We start from the raw sequence: 20,645 nt of genomic DNA on the forward strand, positions 1-20,645 counted from the left end.
GGATGTCACTTACTTTAAACTGATCAATTTAGACAGTTCTACCAACCTTATTTCTGGGGCTTGAAACTTTCATGTGCCGAGCTTCTCTCTTTCTCTCTCTTCCTCCCTTAAAGAAAGAAGTGTGGAAGAGCTTCACGAAAGAGAATTTGGGACCTTGGTGCAGTGATAATAACCACCCTTTCCTTTTTTTGCTACCCCAACTAAGCTAGCTGCTACAAGGTATAGAGAGATAATAGTAAGGCAGACAGGTCGACTGCAGGAGCCAAGTTCCCAGCCTGCCACTAGACCTAAAAGAAACAGGGCTGGGGAAAAAAGAAGAAAAATGAAGCAGTGATGATGATGGTGATAAGTAGAAAGAGGTATGAGCACCTGACTGCAGGTACAGTCTATGGACCTGTCTATGCACTTTCATTCGTATGACATAGACAGGGTCAGCACATGGAAAGCGCTGCTATAGAATACTGTTAAGGTCAGTACTGTGTAAAAAAAAAAATGTTGAGGCAACTTTTGTTGCCATGCCATGCACTCGCACTCTCTCTCCAGGCTCCTGGAATCTTGCTCTGAACATGGACAATTGTACATGCAAGCAAATATAAGTTTCTGGTGGCTGGAGTATAGAAGCATTCTAAAAAGCATAAAAGCAGCTCTGTTAGCCTCCCTTTACACTTTAATCCAATCACGAAGAGCTTTCTAATTCCCTGTCTTTATGTTATGGTGCTAACTTCAACAGCAGAATGAATTATTTTGTTCTCTACAACTGCCTCTATGCTATCGTTCTCCTGTCTAAAATGACATGGATTTGTTATTGAGCAACCATGCCTAGATCATCCACACAGTGAAAACAAAGGAACATGGACATCAGGCAGGACAGCATTTATTCTAAAAGGAACCACAGCACAAAACAAGTGCCAACACACTTCTTAGGCAATGTGTGAAACAATGTCTTGCCTTTTGTTATAGAAGGGTGATGGTGCAGAAAACAGATGGTAGGATTGAAAATTTGGCAAATTTGTCATTGTACTACCTGGGATCCTGTTTTGTGGGACATAGAAAGGCATTTATGGGGCAGGAAGACGGGTTACACCTTTTTGTACTTTGCAATACACACAGATCTCTAGACGTAGCCTTGCTTTGGCAACATAATGGTTTTGATTTCACGAGATGAGGCTTCAGATTATGAATGTTGGTTGTGTACACCTCTGCAATCTGATTGCTACGCCTATATTCCCTGCAGCAGGGTGCGTACAAGCACTCCTAATCTAATAACGACTTTCAAAATGCCTATGCAACTAACTGAACAGGCAAGACTGAAAGTAAAGCATTTTTCTTAGCCACTTTCATTAGAAAGGAAAGGCAGGCATGTCCAGTTTTCAATATTATATAAAGCCAAGAATTTTAACAAGTTTACCGGGAAAATAGAGGAACAGGTAAGCATGAAATGTACCTGAAGACACTGCTGGCATATTAAATGCATGTTATGCCTGTTTAAAAATGTCTGCAATCTGCCTAGAATGATGGAATATAACATTACAAGATTAAATGCTTTAAATACAGTACAACCCCAGTACAGTAATACCTCTTGGGAAAAGAAAAAGGTAATCAGCACCTTTGTTATACAAAGAAGTTTGTTACTATATGTACATATATTAAAATGTGGTTGCTTATTAGAAGTTGTCTCAAAGTGAAAATTCTAACACTACTTTTGCCACTTGAACTCTGAGTGTGCTGTTACTCTCATTATATCCACAAATATGTGCTTATGCAAACATTTTCCAGCATCCAATAACATAAGCAGTGCATTTTTTGTCAAAGCTTGCTGCATCATTTAAGCCAAGACAGCACTTTTTCACTCATGCTCCTGCTCGATGGTCTTAAACATGGTTGCCTTCAAGTTAAGAAAAATACTAGTGGATAACATACATGCACACACAAGAGAAACTATTTTGACCTATGCTTTATATTTATGCACTTGTAAGGCTAAGCTGGGCCTGCATATGTGTTTACAATAGTTTCCTTGTCTATATTTTACTACTAATTGGTTACTATAATGAGGTTCTACTGTATTATGCAACACAGAACACAGTCAAATTTTCAGCTTTGCTTGCAGCTTTTAAGCTACATTCTTGTAGGGTACATTCAGATAAGAATAAACCAGGCAGCCCCATGACCATTTCTCATTTGCAATAAAATTTTCATGAGGGATAGAAAAATGCGTCTTCTAAAAATAGTGGGCCTTAGGTTGCCCTTGGAGGGCAAATTCTCAACCACATGTGTGGCTAATTTCTTGCCAGCTAATGAGCAAAATAGTTTACATCTACAGATTATGTTACGACCAAATACTACAGAACTGAAATTAGAGCGACATTTAAAAAAATAATGGGATATTCCTGATTGGCATGAAAAACAATGCAGAAATTCAGATATAGTGTTAGTTTTCCTACCTAAAATGATGCAGCATGTTTGTTCAGCTCTTGAATCACTACTTGGGTGGTCACCACTCAGAAAAATTTTATGCCAACTGAAGGTGACAAGTTCTTTATGGTGTTTCAAAAATGACAATTTTCAGTTTTTATATTTTTTGCCTTTTTAAACATTAAATTGCAAAAATCTACATTGTAGCCACAAGCTTTTAAGAAAGAAAAAAAATGAAAATCACTTGAGGGAATAGAAATAGCAAAGTTTTGACCTATTTGTATTAGCATAAGTACACTGTATAGGCACAAGCTGCCCCACTTAACCCAATTCAAAGGAGCCTGCTTCTGGATTCATGATGCCACATTTTTTCTCCTTTATTTTGCACCACAAAAATCTAAACTTATACTAGCCTTAATGACAAGTGATCTTAAATTGCCATTACAAACTTTGTTTGGTAGAGTGTCTTAGTTTTTTTTTTTTTTTGTTATAATCCTTCATGCAAAGGCAAAATTTGCTAATTACAAAAATGCACGTTCTCACATACGATATTTTTTTTGGTATAAGAACTATGCTATAACCACATTAAAATTTCATTGCAAACAAAAAGTGGTCATGGGACTACTTAGTTCATTGTTATCTGAAAATACCTTGTATTTCAAGCAAGCAGCGCTTCGACATCTGCCATTAATAGTGGACAAGCTCTAAGCTCTGTCACAACTTATCCACCATAGTAAATATCTCAGCATGATGAGCCACGCTACTGCCAAACAAAACTGGCATTGATGCCCATCCTATTCTAGCAAGTACAAAGTATTCAAGCATTACAGGGCATTCTAGCTTTGAAGTCATTGGCTGTACAAGTGCAGCGTTATATTAGCACTCACAAACACAGCCAAACGTCACAGTAGCCAAGGTTCAGACAAGCACAATGAATACATTCCTGATACATGACCATTAAAGCTTTCAAACACACATCAGCTGGCCACTTCTATCAGTGGGACGGAGACCTTGTTCACGATTGGCCAGCCAAGCACAGCTATTGGCTGCAGTTTTCAATGAGCAGTCAGATTCTTGTCCCAAGGTGCAAAATGAATTGTAAAAAACAGCAGTATTGGTGTGGCGATGGTGTACACGTGAAATGTTAGGCTAATCAAAGGAACACATCAGAAGTGCCAAATGTAACAAAAATCTGCTAACTTGGTGCATCCCAAGCCTATATTTTATGCCTTAGCAAATTTGGTAGCCACAGCAGTTGCTCAAATGCACTCGCATGTGATATTTATTCATGGCACATGAAACCACTGTATTTAGAACCTCGCTGCAGAGGGTTGTTTTCATTATTGTAATTGCACTGTTACCTACTTATTCACATAGCTGATCACAGCTTTTCTTGCTTAAAAAAAAAATAATACATACACAGGACACTCAGGTGCATTTGAGTAAATAAAAAGTATATGTGACATAAATACAATGTTGTATACACAATTCCAGTAGTAAGAATTTTGTGGAAGGCTACTTTACAGCAACAGAACTGTTCCTATGTGTGTGAAAGTGTGAACAAAAATAAATAGGCCTGGCTGTAAGACATTGATACAATCTAGCAAAGCCAACATATTGTTTCAAATAGAATTTAACTTACCACGTGCATTTCACCATAACTTGCAATATATTGTCTGCACGTTCTCTGGAGCTACAAGTGAAGATCTCATGGTTGATGTTATCTGGCATTGCATCCTGACGCACTCACTGGTACATCAGGAGTATCTGCTAATGGTAAGAACTAGCTGGGAAACATATTCATGCAGAACGTCACGTGGAATGTTTATGGGTATCATGACATACCATGACAACAAGCCATGCACTGTGGCTCATATCTCTAAGATGTGTAATTTGATGCTTTGCGAGTGCTAAATCCCACAAGGGCCAGTGTGTCACAATAACACACTAGCTATAACACCGTATACAGGCTACAAAACAGTAACTAATAGTTAGCAGCAACTTTCAGGTGCTCGAATACTGCATTTGGCACTGCGCAAAGCAAAAAGAATGTACCTGCTGCATTTCAGTGCACTCCAGGCCATATCTGTGTGAATGTTTGAAACTGCAATAACACAACTCTGCATTAACATGCGTCACTCTCATATGCGTCACTCTCATACGAATGCTGCAAACAAGGTCGAAATATCCAAACACAGTACACTTCACGAAACCAGTTGCTTTGCACCTATCAATGAGCATTTGTTTCAAAAATGGACGACTGGCATCTGTCATAAACCTAAGTGCAATACACAAAATGGACAAAGGCCCAGTCCTAACCTGGCCTGGCTTATACTTTTTTGTTATCATGTACATGGGACGTCAAGAAATCTTAACAAAGGTAACCATGGACGAAATGATTGAAACATTCGAGACTTTTTAACCTTCAGTTACAGAAGGCAACATGATAATACTTCAAGCCGTGCAGTCTTAGTGTACGCATCTTTTACAACAGTGATGTACATCATTGCTTCTTCAACCTGCATCTACAAAACACTTTTCATAAATGAACTTCATGTCATGCATCAGTGGTGCATGCACTGTGTTATCATTGAACGCTAAGTTTGCAATGGCAGCACCAACAAATCTAATGTGTCGTGTGCACATTCTACGGCCAGACACCACATAGCTACACAAAATTTAGATCATAAGTGCAAGTTCTATATTCATGCAGAAATAAACTTTGGCTGCTTTTAAATAATAATTAAGAGAAACATACACATACATATGTGTACCAGAGTGCATACACTTCCATGGAAACACAATAACTCATGTTAACTAACACTTAAACATACAGCAGCATTCAGGCAAAGTGCACTTTCTGCACTCTGTTGTTGCATGCACAGATCACATTTGCTTAAACTAGAATTTGCAAATGAGTTACGGTAGGTAGTGAAGAAGCTTCATCTCTTCAGGAGAATTACTTGAAATGCAGGACATTACTTAGGTGACCAAATGAAATGACATCGACGAATTGGAATGAAATTGAATAAAAAGCCAGGCCAATTGGTTGATTAACAACATATCAGTAATCAGTGATTCATTACTCACCCTAGAAAACGTACTGAGATTGTGCAATTGAAGTTGGTCAATCTATTTAATAGAAATCTCAGGACTAGCACTACTTTTGATATGTATATTCCTAAAATGTGCCACAAAACACACTGGCATTCTATGTAGTTTTATTGTGAAGTGCTTATGAAAGCCCTGCAATGGAAAATAACACTCAGAATGTCAATGTTTCAGTACATCCTTTTGGGTTGAATTTATACTGAAACTTGCACTTGTTCGAGGATTTATAAAAATGAACATGGGTTTAGCACAGACTGGCTCAGATTTCACAATGGCAACATATGACCTTAAGCAATTAGTTGTAATGCTAATTAGTGAAATTAATAAAGAGCTAATTAAACTTGATTTCTTATGAAAGTAACAAGTAGTGCAGCTGAAGAGGCAAAGCTTTACTTCCTACAACATTGATTTGCAAAAATTAAAAAAAAAAGAACAGGAGTTTTCTGAAATGAAGTCTCAAAGGAATCTTCATGCACTTCATATTTTACATAATGTAGGCCTGAGAACCAAGTATATTAAGCACATAAATGCAGCCAATGTAGTCCTCAATGTATGAGTTGTGAAGAAAGTGGCTTCGTTTAAGGTATGCAATAAGGGAAGACCCATAGATATGGCCACAGATCGAACTACAGTAGATGCAGGTCATTTCCACGGCAGTTGTATTTTTAGCCTGCCAAGGAATGGAAGCATAATTGTCAGTGCCATCAAGGCTAGGTAGCACTGCATTACATGCCAGCAAATTAGTGTGTTTTGCATTTTTTTTTATGTAAACATCCACTGCAATGGAATTACTTTGTACATGTATATGTTTTGCAATGGGTGTTGGTCACACTGACATACAGCTACTGACTTTACAGAAATAACCACACACAATGAAAATGGCAGTTACATTGTGATAACGATGATTTCTAAAATAGATATCTGCTGCTGCATGTATGTACAAAAGGTTGCACAAGTATGATAGTGTAGGCTCTGAGGGTAAGGGAAAAGAAAAGAGCAAGAGATGTACACAATTAGCCATATTGAGTATACTTTTCTTTCATACAAGGCCGAAGCCCGATTTGGCCAAGTCTAGGATGGCAATGTCAGCGAATGAAGCATGGTTCAATGCTATGAAGTGTAAGCAATGTTTGTGAACTACTTCACCCCTTTCATTGTGTTTTAGGCTGTTTTCTTTACAGATTGTAACATGTGGACGAAACACTGCTTTCAGGCAGCACACAGTGAAAAAATAGTCTCATCTTATGTGCACGTGACAACAGTGTGCACTATGTGCTCTGTACCATTGCTCTAAGCTTGAGTCAGATGTGCTTGACTAGTCTGCTCATCCTTGATACACTTGCTTCACTTGGTACACATGTTCACTGTCTTGCTCAAGCATTTGTCATTTTGCTTTCTTCTATTGCCTTCAGGATTTTTCAGAATGTCTTACTCAAGAAACTGAGTAATTACAAACCTGTCAAAGCCATATGAATAAGCAAATGCACATTATATTGCTGTTACTAAGAGTAGATAGCTTTAATTAAAAAAAATGCACCTCAGAAATGTTACACCTTGCTACTTTCTTTTTATAAACTACAAAACACAAAAAACAAAAACAATTTCACTAGGCACATATCAGGTTTATAAGATGGGCCAGAAAAAGTAGACATAAAAAAATTTCACTTCTACACTGAATTAGGAACCTAACTTTTCATTATCGAATACTGCCCTTGAATGTTGCTTCAAAACACTAAAGTGCTCTGAACACCCAAAGAAAAACAAACACATAAATAAATCATTATGACTCATACTGTGTTATCCTCACACTATGATTAGGGACCATACATGGTCACAATAACAATCAGCTGCACTTGGCCTAGTACGTAGTACTCCTCAACACCTGTTGAAATGGTTCCTGAACTAAATTAATGTCTTGTTAAACATCCATTTGCACTATCACCATGCTGTGCTAATGACCTTGCCTCTAAATGGATGCTGACAATACTTTCTATTCACACAACTATCTGCTGCCCGAAACATCAGACAAACGATGTAGTTATAAATTGCAACAGCTCAGCAGCACTTTTGAACATGAATATGCAAAAGCTTCAAGTATACAAATGCAGAAATGCCAGACTGCAGTTAGCTGCAATGTTCTGCGCATGTACAGTGTGGTTTACTGTTAAAGGGGCCCTGTGATGCAAATAATGCATGTTGTTTTCATTCCACATTTGCTTACTGTATTACTTGATTATTTCAGTGGCAGTGAAAGTACCAAGGTCTGAGTATTGAAGACTTAAATTTTCTCCAGAAATCAGTTTCCCCGCCAACCACGTCTCCACACCGAAGATTTTAGCCAGTAGATGTGAGGCAGAAGGCATATGACATATAGGTTCATGCTGTTCATTTTGATTGGTTGGGCACAAAAATCATACTGTATATGTTAATACTATGCATGTAGTCATGATTTTTAAACAAAATCGTCTTTATACTTTTTTGAGGTATAAAGAGACCTCAGATATAATTTTTTTAAACGTTTACAAGTGGCACTTCTGCGCTGTCCAACAGTTTATATAAATTAGGGTGCCTCCTTAATGAGCTCTTTTTCCCCGAGGGAGCGCATCCAAGCACTCTAGCTTACACAAAGGGCACTCTTCACCTTGTGCCGTGTTGGGCTCGGTAGTGATTCAGGTTCTTCCAAAGGTGTTTCATCATATGGGATGATGCATAGTGCCTCACTTCATTGCAGGATATTGTATTCCAATTCTGTCATATGAGAGAAACTCATTAGAGAGTTTTAACCTGCCCGTAAACATATATGATGACTTACTGAATAATGGTACACTGGAGATGCCATCTTGTGACACTGACATCCACTAGAGCACATTACAACGAACATGTTCTACCTATCTGCTGGTATGACAGCATTGGAAGCAAGAGTCATTAGCATATACTAGATTTTCTTTTTTGGGGAGAAAATGACACAACAGAAATATTTATTGGGTTTTGTGGTTGAAAGTGTCACATGATGTCGCCACCAGTGCTATGGTAACGTGCGATGCACATGGAGATTGTAAGCACAGTGATGACCCTCATCAAAAAGTGTGGCTGCGAGTTGTCGTGGGAAAACCACAATGGGGTGACGGCTTCCACTACATTAACATAAGCCACATTATGATTGGAAGCAACGCAAGTCCTCGTAGGCTGCATGTAATGTGAAAGTGTATGCTTCTTTTTATCATCTGCTTCTATATTGAATTTGTAAGTTAAATAACTTTCATTTGCTTGTGTCAATTTTTCTCATTATTTTTGCATTTACCTTGGGACTTATCACAGTCAAACCTTGATATAACGAACTTTGATTTAACGAAATTTGCAATGTAACAAACTATTTTCATTTCCCAATATTAGTTGCATTGAAAACCATGCATTACTTTAACAAAGTAGTTTCGTGGCACGGTTTTGATTTAACGACGTTTTCGGCCATTCCAAGCATGTACTTGGAGCTTGTATGGCTAGTAAATATAGCAAAAATAACTATAAAAATATCAATCGAGGCAAAAGTTATTTCAAGCGTCCTTCTGCACAAGAAGTTTCAGCAGTAAAAAGGCTGTCAAAGCGCGCCGGGACGCGGTCGGGCAGGAAACACCGCTGCACTATTTGTCACGTTGGTAAACTATTGCCCAGGCAGCTCGCAGTGCTCAGAGAAACACGAGAGCTGACGATTCCTTCTGTGCAAAGAGGATGGGAAGGGAGTGAACATGCGGTAATGTGACAAAGCATGCAAGGGGGAGGAGGAGGGGGAGCAGGAACACGCACTTGTCTGCATTCTCCTCCTAGCGCTAGCACTTCTGTGCACAGGTCACGCACCATATCTTCGAGGTAATCTCTGCGAGGCGAGTGCAAAGGCCGAGCCAAAATGGTTGGTGCCTTCGTGCGCATTTTGTTGTCCCCGCGTGTCTATACTCGCGGACAACTGTGCCTATGAACGTTGTGTAGCCCACTGCGGTTGCTTAGTGGGCCGTTGTTAGGGTGCTAAGCACAAGGTTGGTCGCGGGATTGAATCCTGGCCACGGCGGCTGCATTTTGATGGGGGCACAATGCGAAAACACCCATGTACTTAGATTTATGTGCATGTTAAAGAACCTCAGGTGGTTCGAATTTCCAGAGTTCCCCACTATGGCATGCCTCATAATCAGGTTGTGATTTTGGCAGGTAAAACCCCGCAATTTAATGTTTAAGGAGAAGCTATGGGCACGTGGCTGTTGCACATGTTACCACGCCATATGACAGTGCTTTTGGTTGATCGGAACAGATGCTGGAATCGACACAGCTTCCACGTGCGATGGTTTTGCGTTTTCCTAAATGTGGAAAGGAAAAGCCACAAAATAAAAGAAAAATGCTTACACTCAGTGGTGTGTTCTGTCTTATTTAACTGTAGCTAATAAGCTGTTTATGTTTTCGCTTCCCCAGCCTAATGTGGATTAAAATGCCGGACTTTTTTCAGAAGCGCTCTCACTTGTGCACGCTCTGCCCCCGTAGCTTTCCCTTCACAGTGGCAGAAAGTTGTTCGCGAGTATAGTGGTCAGTATAGACTGCAAGTTCATGGCCATCGAGTCAGATCGGTCATGTTTGCCTGAGCGTGCGTGACACCGGTAAAACTACGAACCATACTTTGTGTAGTTGTCTTTTTGCTATTGCCATCAACGCTCCGTGAAACTGAATTTCTTTTCTTTTCTTTTTTTGCTCAGAATGAGTATGCGCATCTTTTTACAATTTTGTTTTTAATTTGGGGAAGCTGGCTGTGGGCACTAAGCATGGTCAGCTATGCCATCCAAGATTTATGGCGCTGTGTGATGCAACACACGCAAATCTCGGACCCCATGAGCTACATCAATTCATTGCTCATGGCACGATCAGCACTACACGTGCTAGCACTCATAACCGCACTATTATGTTCCGACCTTCTTGAAATTTGTTTATAAGTGCTTATTAACACGATAATAGCCACCAAGAATGCTTTGGGAATTTGTGAAGTTGTCTTGAATGCTGAAACATTAAACCTCAAATTAATGAAATTTGCGATTTAACCAAGTTTTTCGCTGCAAGCAGAAGTTCATTATATCAAGGTTTAACTGCATACAAGGAAACTGAGAGCGTAAAATTGTCATCCACCCTACTGCAGCACAAAGCTACGTGGAAACCCATACAGGCTTCTCAGAAAGAAAGCTTTGCAGTGGAAGAAGAATTTTGGACCAGGGCAAATTTTTTTAGACTGCAAAGCTTTCTTTCTGAGAAGCCCGTATGCATTTCCTGTGTAGCTTCATGCTACAGTCGAATGGATGACAATTTTTCCCTTTCATGAATTTTCCTCCACCTTGCCGGCTTCCGCAGAACCAATTTGCCATACAAGGAACCTGTTGTTGCGCAACACTTGGTAGTTAAAATAATCTTGTAGGGCTTCTTTAAAGGGGACACTATAATGTGTGGCTCTCACTTTGCTGGCGCTCTAGGTGCATGTGCCAGCTGAAGCAATGTTAATGCACTGCACAGGTGTGTATAAAGGGTCTAGTACCACCAACCACGAGCCGTCTGTTGCAAAGCCGGGTGATTGTACACTTGCCAAAGGGGAAAATTCATATGTGCTGTACACTTGTGTGTTCCTGGGTCGCACTGTCCTTATCCAGTGGACGGAACATGCACAGACTTATATTGCCCTAAGAATTGTCTAACTTAAGGAATACTGACACATAAAAATTTTCTGTTGTGCTTTTATTTTGCTATATCAGATAATTACCAATAATCATTTTATAAAATAATTGATTATATAATTTTCAACCCTTTAGTTCCCACAGACGACCAAGGTGTGTCTTCACACATTTCGCACACCGGCTACCAAGGATGAGCTGAGCTAGCCCACAGTAAAAAGTGCCAATTTATCTCATCAAGCACAATCTGAGTACATCCACGTGTCTAGTTCTGTATTTTGGTCACAGATGGCACAGTAAGGAATATGAAAGATCAGCGGAAGTATTTATAAAGCTAGCAACAAGAAAAATGGCAACGTCATTGCCATTGTCGGGCAAGCTGATAACATGATAACATGGAAACATGCCAAAAGGGTCATATGCAAGTAAATATAATCCCATGTGACAGTCGATTGTGTCAAAACTTCCACAGGCCACAGAAGTCACGTTTGGGACGTTAACGTTTTGTTTTACTTTACCGACGCTGAAAAAGCAAACTTCAAGCAGTGCAGTTAAGTCAACTTTTGTTAGCATTAAAAAAATTTTATTTGTGTTCTCTAAATAAATATAACGCTCTGAATGTATTTTTTGGCATTTATTTAATGTGTGGATTTTATCAAGCATTTAAAGAAATCGGTATTTTGAGAATGTTTTTTCTAAAATAATTCGGGAGGTAAAGGCTTAATGTGACCAGTTCAAAATGCGCACCATGTGGAACGCAGCTTTGTGACATAGTGTGTGTTGAGCAGGACTCCTAGTTACATCATTTAAATTAGAATTGGTGGCCAGGTGGTGTCACAAATTGCTGATGTGCACATCAGGTGCAGCAGCCATAGGCCACACCGTAACCGCGTTGCAAAAAAGCTGGATGCACACTGCCATGTAGGCAATTCTTTCATCCTCTATCCTGAACTCCTCTGCATTCAGTGTGAGATCAACCTTGTCCACTGGTGTCGCTTCTGGCAGAACGCAGACCACGTTTTGTCTCCTGTTATCCTCTTGGATGCCTAATATGCTCAGCTTCCAGTGAGATGGTCTTGGTGTGGCCAGTGACCACTGCACTGGGCTGAGCAATCTGTGCCGGTGGTTTGTGATATCATGCGACCACCACCTGTGATATAACGAGGAAGCTTGCTCAACAAACTTGGACCCACTCGCAACATGGCCCATGTTTTGAAGTGGTGACATTAAAGAGGATGCAATTAGTGATTTGTTGTGTTTTCAAGAAAATTAGGCCCCATAGATTACGAAGTCGGCAGCTATCTAATAAAGAAGAGGGATGAAAATTCTGTGTCAGTACTCTTCTAACAAAGTAGCATGACAAATTAACAATTCTTCTATGAAGCACACAGATTCATTTAGATTCATACCACTTGATGTCAAAACTGATTTTTCCTTCAGACAGCCTCAGAAAGGGTTCAGTTTGGCATGTCTTTCTTGCTCACCATGGATAAAAAGCCATATGGCAGAGTGCAAGTTTGAATTTGAGTTGTTTCCGAAACATTGTGTTTTATTTGACAACAGCTATGCATGGCTACAACTTAGAATTTAACAACTTTTCTAAATTCTATCTGTCTGAACACAATCACCTAAGTTTGTGACATAAATAATTGCTCATGCAGGGCTCCTAGCAACACAGGGTAATTTTTGTACCAATTTTTGCCAATGTACTGAGTGTGCATTCATATATAGTAATTATATCTAGCAAGCTACTAGATTTATGTGTGCAAGCACTTCACTCAAAAATTGATTTTGGGCACCTGAGCCTGATGAAACAAGAACAAATCTAAATGTCACTGAAAGTGAAGACAGGCCTTCATTTGGGAACATGTGACCTAAGGCGCATCTGCTGTTCTCTTCAGTAATGAGCAACAGTGGCAGTATATCAAAGAGAGTGCAAGAAAAAAAGAGGAAGACAGCACCAACTTGAATCGCACACATTGAGGGTGAAAAGCTGCTCAATCAGCATGGGACGGAACCATTTCCTCTTAAAGAAATTCAGCAATTCTTCAAAAGCAGCTTGAGCACTGTTGTATGTTAAGGCTTCTTTTTGTGTGTGTAATAGGCAATTAAGCATTTCATAAGTTATGATATCAAGAATTGTAGAGTAAAAATTTAGGCATACATTTTTATCCACACCTTGTACAGGCAGTGAAGTAAAGCATAACATTATTAGCCTAAACTTACTGTGCAAAAAATATGGTGGAGGCACATTAAAAATTTTTACAATATGAGCAGTCTGTGTGGCTTCTCAGATGACACTCCAGAAGACAGCCTTTTGTGTGTCCATATATGCAGCCTTCTCATCTCACTCAACTGACTAGAAAGTAAAGCTGACTTAAGTGCATTGCTAGCACAAGCAGGAAATGCCATATCCAAGCATATGCCCTTGCAGTAGTAAAATGTAAGGTTAGCTTTACTGCATAGCTAGCAATGAGCTTCTGTTTCTAATAAAAAAAAAATTTATATCCAAGCGTGTGCAGACCCAGTGTATAGCTAGCGCTCTTATTTTTGAAAACACAAAATATTAAAGCACATGCCAATGTAGTAGTCTGCAAGCATACCATATACTTGTTGCACTTCTTTTTTCACAATTTTGATGTGGTGTGGCCCTTAAACGGGACCGAATCTCTTGGTCAGAATGGTGCCGGCACAGCTGGCGACTTGTGAATGAATGAATATTTTATGTTTAATGGCACAAGGGGCTGGTGACTTGTGCACACCCAGGCTGTACCATTGCATCAGAGGTCAATGCACAGCTCTTGCCATCTAGTAGCGGCATATGGAAATATGCAGAGCGAAAAAATTCGCCGATGCACGTGTGTGGCATCATGGCACCTAGCAGGATTGCTTCTCCATTGGAAAATTTTTTTTTTCTACAAATTTTGGGCTGCCAAGTTGTGGATGCAGGTCTTACACTAAGTGCGGCCTTTACACGAGCCAATACGGTATTCATGGACAAAGGCCAAAAACCAGTTTGGGCTGATATTCACCCTTCAGCTAGCAGGAGCCATTTCCTGGAACAGTTTTACCTTGAGGCAAATTTACCTTGCAGTGAAAAGGGGAAAAAAAAAGTCCCTAATAACCTTTGGAAAGTCAGTCATTCCACTGAAGCATAGAAGAACAAGGGGGAGATCGCAGGTAACAATCATTTGAAGGCCCATTCACAGAGAATGAACACAATGAGCCATTGGTCTCAGCACAAGCCACTTAACCCCACAAAGCCCAGCATATAAATTTTGATCCACTGCAAACAAACAGTGCAGGAGGGACAGAAGATGTGGCTCAGTGGCTATGGCATTCTGCTGCTGAACACATGCGTTCGATTCCTGCCATGGTGGCTGCATTCTGATGGGAGTGGATAGCAAAAACACTTGTGTGCTTAGATTTAGCTACATGTTAAAAAAAGCTACAAGTGGTCAAATTTTATTTCTGACAATCTACTATGGTGCCTCTCATAGGCCCAGTGCAGCTTTAGGACATTTACACTTCACGAATCATCCAATCAATCGAGGAAAAAAGATGGTCCACAAGAAGAAAGACAGAAATGGCAGCACAGAGCTGTCTTGATTAATTTTTTATGTGGATAATTTTTTGTTCCTCCTGCTGCAGTGCTGTGTGTTTGTAATGAACCACTAAGATTACTAGCAGCCTGCTGTAATAGCCCAAATTATAGTCGTTCCCTGAGGCGTCATTCACACCCCTTATCTTACAGAATAACAGTTTTATAGAATACAATAAGAAATAATCCATTCCTATGAACACCTGTAGACCTAATGATCTGCTTGCACAGCAGTGCAGCTCATAGCTGTGTGCATTATGGCCATCCACAAGTGGCATTGTTCGTATTTGCCTGTTCGTGTTTCTTATCAATATGAAAGTGCATGCGGAGTACATGCCAATATGCAGGCTCATGCATGCCTGCACAATAATACAATGGAGCGAAACACGTGGAAAATCAATGTGATAAAGTATGTTGGTATTTACCTGTGAGTGCACAAAGCAGAGCACACACACTGGAGAATATATTAACATGCAACTCCTTCCTTATTCTATGGTTCATGCAATAAGACTGACACTAGTTTTGGTAGCCAAAAACGAAAAAGTGTGAGGAGGTCCACTTGGTTTAGGTACTACAGACATAAAGCATGAAAATCAAGGAGTTCCAAATGTGGACTCACCGACATTACTTATAATTCAGAGAGCTTCAAGGTTTTAATGAGTACAAGTGAATAAAACTCGCTTGGATGCTGCTGACAAAAATTTATGAAGCCTTTCAATCATTAGTCACACTCGTAACTTCTAATGTGACTCGTGAACTTTTTTTTGCCAAGACACCAAAACGACTCATTCCATATTTCTTTAACGAGGATGTTGGGTGGGGGGGGGGGGGTACTACCAAGCCTAAATTGCATCTAATGAAAAAGGATCTCTGTTTCATACTTTGTAAGACACTACAGTAACCTTCATATAAAGCGTGATCATTTTTAAGTTCTATGGAATTTTTAAAACTCGCCTATGGCAGATAGCACAATTATTGTTCTTGGGCTAGATTATTCGAAGAAGTGGACATTACTAGCATGAGAAATCAAAACACATGTTCACCTAATTAGCAAAAGTTCTCTAATTACTTTCTTAATTAATTAATTTACTGCACATATTGCAATTTACGAATTGTAGCCGGTGAGCTTGCAAGATGTATCCACTCGAAATGAATTTCCTGGATGATACCAGTTTCAAGATATTTCCCAAAGTGTGGAATGAAATACATGAGCATTCCAGTTACTTTTGTGATTCAATGCATAAAAGAGTGTTTTGTTAAAAAGTGAGTTGAACAACAATGCATTTTTACAGCAAGTTTGATGGCGCATATCTCCAAACTGGCGTCATTCTGGAAATTCATTCCAAGTGGATATGCCTCGCAAACTCACTGGCTACAATTCATAAATTGCAATATGTGCCATAAGTTAATTCAAAAGATAATTGGTTGATTTTTGTTAATTAGTTTAATATGCGTGCGATTTCTCATGCATGCATGCCTCTCCGAATGATCCAGCTCAAGGACTAGAATTATGTTATCTGCAACAAGCTATCTTTAAAAGTTACATAAAACTTAAAAGTAATCACCCTGTACTTATGCCAACAACTTTTTTTTTTTTTGCAAATACAAATAATTTGCTCAGGCTCAACTTTTGAACCAAGACATTTTGTAGTGTATACTGTAAAATAGAGGATTTAACATTAATAGCCTGCTTGGTTCAACCAGTCAAAATGAAAAAGCATCATCGCCAATTTGAGCGCAAGCATGCTGTGCATTTAAAGTTGGCTTCGACTTACCCAGCTACAACGAATCTGGTCCTGCTTGCACTGCATACACACTTCCCTTCTCATCATTTCAAGGCTGACGCTTTGACAAGCTTTTAGTGAGCATGTGTACCAAGTAGGCACCAAGAGCATGGCCCTGCACTAGGTGGCAGCATCATGTGGCTGCACTAACGTGCCAGCATTTCGACCTTGGTATTTTTAACAGGTTAGTGTGTGCAGATGTTGTGATAGTGAAGCACTAAACTTTCCCAATTTCCACTTATAGACACCTCCAGATCCTGCAAGCAAAAAGGGCAAAAATTATGTCTCATTTTCTACTACTATGCAGAGTCATCACATTTAACATAAATGTGCCACACGGAGCAGCAGTGCTGCATGTCTGCACTAGGTTTTTTTCTGCCCTCAATGCCAGATGCAGCTTGCTTGTCAGTTTTAAAATATGAATTTAGAGCTTTTTGCACAATAGTAGTATTTTGCAAGGGACAAGTCATAGTCATGTTCTTGTGAAAACGGGTGAAAAACAAAACAAGGAAACAGCGAAGTTTCTATGTACTGCTTTCACCCCAAAAGAACAAAATGTGCAAGACACTACACCTTGGCTTTTGCTACCGCAGAAAGTCGAGCCTATGAGTACAGTCCTGTTCTGATCACTGCTGGGAGGAGGAGGACTTTGAGCCCTGTGGTGAGTCACTACCACCTGAAGATAGTGAGGAACCTCGGAGGAAGGAGCGGAAGGTTATGTCCTTGAGGGGCCCTCGGCGGAACAAGCTTGATGCTTGGGGACCTCTGGCCTTGGTGGCTCCTTCCTTACTGGCAAGGTTCTTGGGGTCAGGGCCTCGTCGCAAGCTTGGGTCAGGACCTCGTCGGTTGTCAGGGTCCGGGCCCTGCCATGGCATGTACTCACGCCTGCACCAAGAGATGAAGACGGGTGCCTTTGCATGATACTTTTGAAGCAACAGTCTCTTCTGCTAGCCCCATCGAAGGAAGAAAAAAACCCATAGTATATGAACAAAAATAAAACATCTATATGAATTTCCTGTTCTTGGCGAGCTCTTGACAACTTTTAAGGTAACTGCTACTTGCACATTAGCCAGTGCAGCAATTAGCTAAACCTTTATGCACTTTCGTTCCCATGCTTAAAAAAATGGCAGCGAAATTTTAATAAAGGCCTTTGCAGAAGCCTGCTTTTGTACCACAGCTGTGCTGCTCTCAGTCGCACCACAAACAAAGTAACTTTATCTGTGATGTGGCCAAGTGGCCCCCTTAACACAACATGCAATCTTTCTTGCAGGCGAGCTGGCACATTCATGACAGTGATTGGCTTTAACCCAGCTGTGGTGAATTAGTGGCTATGGTGTTGTATTGCTAAGTACGAGTTCGTGGGATCATATCTCGGCCGCCGCAGTCACATTTAGATGGGGGTGAAATGCGAAAACACCCATGTCCCATACACTGGGGGAAGGTAAAGATCCCCAGGTGGTCAAAAATAATTTGGAACCCCCCACTACTGCATGCCTCATAATCAGATCATGGTTTTGGCACATAGAACCCCAGAATTAAATTAAATTAAATTTTATGTGATGACAATTCAAAAGCACATGCTGAAAAACGTGACAGCCGCTATCACTAACAGCTGTGTGCACCTGGCACAAGGCTTGATGCAAAAACGGTCCATGCAAAGAACGTAGTGGCCGCAGCACGCTTCCTTTCCCGTTCATTCCTCAATGCATAGGTCCTTTCTGTTCTTGTCCTCCTTCTGCCACTCATTCGCCCCACGAACAACTTGAAGCATCTTCTTGGTCCCTAGGTGCCGCGAAACCTTCCGAAAAATCGGCCAGTTGGAAAAAATGAATGCAGGTCTTTTACTGCCCTTAAGGGCTCAAATCGCCACAGGCACATTTGAAAAAGCTCTGAAGGCCTATTGGTACATTTATTAGACATATTGGTGCTCGTACTGTGGCAGGAGATACCGGGTGCACGTGTGTATAATTAAGGAATACATACTGGGTCCTGTGGAAGTTGCCTCTTCCCACGCTTGTTATGCTTCACCGTAATACTTTTGTGTACGCCTCACCAAGTAACATTTCTATACAGAGGCGAAGCTGACTTTTGGGAACCGGCGTTATGCAACACACAGTGCTTTTCGTGCTTCAAAGCCAATTGCAAGGACCACAAAGGCAGAGTCAGTGCCATCGCTGACAGCAGGGAATTCTTTCAATAAAAAACACGGCGCCCAACAGCAAGAAGCTTAATAGCGAACGTCTAAGCAGTTAGGCCTAGCATTGCCGCAGTGGTGGCTACGGCTTCCAGCGGATCTGCGTGCGAGAGCGCCAGTTCGAGGTGGCAAGGCAATCAAAACGGCAGTGGTGGTGGCTTTGATTAATGCCGTTTCGGACCTGCGGTCACGCCAAAAAATCAGGAAAATCGGATGGCAAAGGGTTCTTGCGTGCGAAATTTCAGACGTTCTGAAACAGTGCAAAACCGTCCGAATTATCGAGCATCTAGAAAATCGGTCATTGACTGTACACTGGCAACTCCTCCAGCCGACGAAAGGCCGTCAAAGACAATTCGTTACGACTGCTGTCTGTTACTCGAGCCAGCATTACCGCAATTTTCGTTCCCTTTCAACAAATTTCCAGCTAATTTTCCCTGAGTTTTTCCAGACTACACAATATCCCTGAGAATTCCTGGTTTTCCCGGTTGGTAGACACCCTGAAGGAAGGTGCTAAAATAGGCTGTCATTTGCGTATGCATATTTTCTTGTGGGTCATTCCACGCCAAATCAACCAGTCTTTCTTCGACTGTCATAGATTTAGTTGAAAAAATTTCTACATTGTTTATCGAAGCTTAAAATTATTTCCCCCATTTTTTTTCTTCCCAAAAATTTTCTAGCATTTTGGCGAAAATTGATTGTTCTTGCCCAGCTGAGCCAGAAGGCATTAATCAACATTTCTTTTTCAAAGGCTTACTTTATGATCCAGTCAGTCAAATAGTGTGTATGGCAAGACAATGAAGTGATGTGACTGCCAAAATAATGAATATTTGAAATATTTAAATACATTGCATGCTTTTGGCACTGGCAAAAACCGCTAAAATAGTAAAGTTAGAAATTTTTTCCTGGAATGCGAGAAAACCCAGAAGCCATAAATTAAATATAGAATGGCAGCTTTGTTGACATAGTGTAACTAACTGTAAAGTTATAATTTCTTGCAGAAAGCTTCGTGTTCATGGTTGAAAAAGTAGCTTCGGTGGTTGGCTTAAAAATGTATCTGATATATCGTTAGCTAGCTTTACATGTCTGCTATTCATGTGAGAGGTTACAAAAAGGTTTCTTTTTTTGAGACCCAAAAAATTATTTTTTGAATTTTTGTGTCAGCACCGCCTTCGCTCTGATGTGCGCTTAAGTTTGACATTCTGGGTTGCAGAGGACAATGCTGACTTCGTCTGCAACACAGATGACAGAAAAATGGTGTCATGGTCTGCATTTTATTGCCAAGAAAGGCACTCTCTAACACAATGCGGCTTGTGCTTGCCATGTGCCATGTGAGCTATACAACCAATGCACACGGAATATCATGATGTGTTAAATTTGTCAGGGAGTCCTGCAGAGTTAAAATGTACATTTCATGCAGTTTATAAAAAGAAGCATTTGCACTTAGGTAGCCAGTAAATCCAGAAAGAGTGCTGATATCATTCACGCAAAGTATTTGAAAAGATATGTCGCACTGTAATACAGTGCGGCGTATAAATAGGTGCTGTGACATGCAATGCGGTGTGACATACAGGGAGCAGGACACTTTGGGCCTCGCTCCCTGGCACTAAAAGATTGTCATTAGACGATGCAAGCAGAAAACACTTTCATAATTACAACTGAAAGCCTACATGAGCGTGAACAAAGTATTCTGGTGTGGCGCATTACCGCTGTTCAACAGCCTGAACATGCTCGGCAATAAAATTCATATGTGCCCTATTCAGGATGATGTGCTCCGACGTGGTTGATGTCCACTTTTCGCATTAATGGAAAGAAAGACAATACAAGTAGGGGCTGTGGCGCTTGACATTGCTTCT

The 20,645-nt window shown here is 40.4% G+C and overlaps 1 protein-coding gene across 1 annotated transcript in view; it reads right to left on the bottom strand.

Moving 5' to 3' along the window:
• Positions 1–856: 856 nt before the first annotated feature.
• LOC142581388 (uncharacterized) overlaps positions 857–20,645 on the bottom strand; it is a 74,069-nt gene continuing 54,280 nt past the window's right edge. Inside the window, exon 14 of the mRNA XM_075691206.1 lies at positions 857–17,483. Coding sequence (XP_075547321.1) covers positions 17,225–17,483 — 259 coding nt within the window. The 3' untranslated portion in view covers positions 857–17,224. The remainder of the gene's footprint in view (positions 17,484–20,645) is intronic.

Source organism: Dermacentor variabilis, chromosome 1, assembly GCF_050947875.1.
Source record: "Dermacentor variabilis isolate Ectoservices chromosome 1, ASM5094787v1, whole genome shotgun sequence".
In the NCBI taxonomy this organism is placed as follows: Eukaryota; Metazoa; Arthropoda; class Arachnida; order Ixodida; family Ixodidae; genus Dermacentor; species Dermacentor variabilis.